The sequence below is a fragment of the Protobothrops mucrosquamatus genome, unplaced genomic scaffold, assembly GCF_001527695.2.
Source record: "Protobothrops mucrosquamatus isolate PMUCROS unplaced genomic scaffold, P.Mucros_1.0 scaffold7903, whole genome shotgun sequence".
Lineage (NCBI taxonomy): Eukaryota > Metazoa > Chordata > Lepidosauria > Squamata > Viperidae > Protobothrops > Protobothrops mucrosquamatus.
Genome location: NW_015393702.1, coordinates 36,886 through 40,025, shown reverse-complemented (window position 1 = coordinate 40,025; position 3,140 = coordinate 36,886). Strand labels below are relative to the sequence as shown.

The window sequence follows — 3,140 nt, the reverse complement described above, 5'->3', positions numbered from 1 at the left end:
AATAGAATAGAACAGAACAGAAATAGAAATGGAATGTAGAATAGAAGAGAACAGAACAACAGAATAGATGGAATAAGAATAGAATAGAATAAGAAATAATAGAAGAGTAGAGTAGAGTAGAGTAGAGTAGTAGAGCTGGGAGGGACCTTGGAGGTCTTCTAGTCCAGCCCCCTGCTCAGGCAGGAGAACCTACATACCATCTCAGACCGTCTATTCCTGCGGTTAAGTTGCCCACCGTGGCTCGTCCACCCTCCAAGCCAGGCCATCCGCTCTTAAGGGTGACCTTGAACCGTCACTAACTGAACCGTTTTGTACGCCGGGCATTACCTCTGAAAACTAACGGGATGAGCTTCCCCACGGCGCCAAACCGTGGTTTGAAGAAACCACCTTCTCGCTTTTTCCCGCCCGGTCAAGCTGAAGCCAAGGGGCTCTCCAGCCGAGGGAGGGAGCCAGCTGCCCCCATATTCACCCCTCCCCACAAGCAGATGCCGGCTTGCATTGGATACCCCGCCCCGATCCGGTGGGGCAGAGTTCCCACTGTGTGCGTCTGGAACGGTTTCCTGGATCTGACCCGACTTATGACGAGAGACTCTTTTGTTTTTTCCCCTAGGTCACCATCATGACCAATGACCCTCCCGCCGCGGGGGCCGAGAGCACGGACCCCCAAGGGCAGGGGGACATGGAGAAGGCCGACATGGTGGACGGTGAGCAGGGCGTGCGGGGTGTTCCGGGGAGTCAGCGCCCTCCCCTTTTGACAATCCCGGTTGGGTTTTAAAACAAACCGGGTTTCTTTGCTCACCACTCACCTTGTGGGTCTACGATTTCGGGAACCGGGGGGGGGGGTCTCTGCTCTTTGGAGAGCGGGGTTGGTTTCCAAAGCAAGTAGGGGTCGTGAGCCCCCCACCACCGCCACCACCCCCAGCCTCTGCCTTCTCCCCTCCCAGGGATCAAGGAGAGCGTGTGCTGGACTCCCCCCGTGGACCTCAACCCCGCCAAGACCTGCGACTACCAGTCCCTCTGCGCCCGTTTCAAGGACCTCCTGCTTTTGCCCGGTGAGCTCTGGGCTCCGCGGGGGCAGAAAAGGCCCCTTTTACGTCGTCCTCCACTTACAACCGCGACGGAGCCCCAACATTTCCTTGGTAGAGCCAGACAGTTGTTTAAGCGAGCCTGGGCTTATTTTTACAACTTCCCTCGGCACCGTTTTTAAGCCCGTCGCCGCCGTCGTTAAGCGAGTCGCCCGGTTGTTAAGTGAACCCGGCTTCCCCATCGACGTTGCTTGGCAGAAGGGGATCGCGTGACCACCACCCCACCCCCCACCCCGTGGGACACGGCAACCGTCGCAAATACGGGTCGGTTGCCCAGTGTCCCGATTTTGATAACCTGGCCTTTGGGATGCTGCGACGGTCGTAAGTGTGGAAAAACGGGCCATACGTCCCTTTTTTGCAGCGCCGGTGTAACTTTGAACGGTCGCTAAAGGATTGCGGGCTCCCTGAGTACCAATTAATGAGTATTAATCAATCTTTTCCCGGCTACATCCACTCCACCCACCAGAATGGGGAGGCAGGGGGTGTTAGGGGTTCCCCCGTCTTAAGGGGGTCCATCTGGTGGGACCCAGAAGAAGGGGGCCTTCTCCGTGGTGGCTCCCTCCCTGTGGAACATCATCCCTGCAAGAGATAAGATGGAACCCCCCCACCTTGGCAGTCTTTCGCAAGGCCCCGAAGGTGGGGTGGAGCACCCCAAAGGGACATGGAGTCCACAAAAGGGTTGGCTTGATTGTCGCCAGGGGGGCTGGGGGTCCATTGGGGGTTCTTACTTCTGTAAACCACCTGGAATTACCCCAAGTGAGTTGGACAGCCATATAAATTTTCTAAACTGATATACATGATGATAGAGGTAGGTAGGTAGACGAGAGAGAGAGAAAGAGAGAGAGAGAGAGAGTAGATGATAGGATAGATAGATAATAATAGAGATAGATAGATAGATAGATAGATAGATAGATAGATAGATAGATAGATAGATAGATAGATAGATAGATAGATAGATAGATAGATAGATAGATAGACAGATACAGAGAGACAGATGGATGGATGGATGGATGGATGGAGAAAGAGATGGATGGATGGAGAAAGGGATAGAGAGATAGAGATAGAGTATGGGTGGGTGGGTGGATGGATGGAGAAAGGGATAGATAGAGAGATAGAGATAGAGATGGATGGGTAGGTGGATGGATGGGTGGAGAAAGAGATAGATAGATAGATAGATAGATAGATAGATAGATAGATAGATAGATAGATAGATAGATAGATAGATAGATAGATAGATAGATAGATAGATAGATAGATAGATAGATAGATAGATAGATTGAGATGAGATGAGATGAGATGAGAGATAGATATAGCTATAAATAGATGATAGAGATATAAGATGAGATAGATAGATATAGATACATAGATATAAATAGATGATAGAGAGAGACAGAGATAGATATAAACATAAAGATGGTAGATGATGATAGATGATAAATAAATAATAGATTAGATAGACAGACAGATATAGATGAGATGAGATGAGAGATATAGATAATAGATATAGATTATAGAGAGACAGATGATGATATAGATAGACAGATATAGATGAGATGATGAGACAGGTATAGATATAAATAGATAATGATAGATGATAAATAGAGAATGATAGATGATCGATAGATAAGATAGACATAGATATAAATAGAGAGATGATAGATAAATGATAGAGAGATAGACAGAGACGAGAGAGAGAGAGAGAGAGAGAGAGAGAGAGAGAGATGATAGACAGATATACAGATTGACTGACTGACAGACATAAAAGGTGGTGTGGAGTTGTCGTGTTTTTTGTTACTCCGGTGTTGGGCTTTTCTCTTCGTAACTTGCCTGAAGTCACTTAGACGGATTTGGGCTTTATCTGAAACAACAAGAAATGAAACAAAACGCAGTGATAACATGAAATGGAAACAGTCCTTTTTTTTTTTCTTTTAATGCACACACACACAGACACAAACAAAAACCCGAATAAATTCGGGCCCGAGACCCTCCTTTCCGTGGGCAGCCCCTCCGGGGACCACCTTCCTAACCGTGTCTCCCCCCCATCCCCCCACCCCC

The 3,140-nt window shown here is 48.5% G+C and overlaps 1 protein-coding gene across 1 annotated transcript in view; it reads left to right on the top strand.

The window, feature by feature from the left end:
• Positions 1-610: 610 nt before the first annotated feature.
• The window catches only part of GPS2 (G protein pathway suppressor 2), a gene marked incomplete at its 5' end in the record, with an annotated part of 22,497 nt that continues 19,967 nt past the window's right edge, over positions 611-3,140 (top strand). Inside the window, 2 exons of the mRNA XM_015829975.1 lie at positions 611-704; positions 945-1,052. Of these exons, the coding sequence (XP_015685461.1) occupies positions 611-704; positions 945-1,052 (202 nt within the window). The remainder of the gene's footprint in view (positions 705-944; positions 1,053-3,140) is intronic.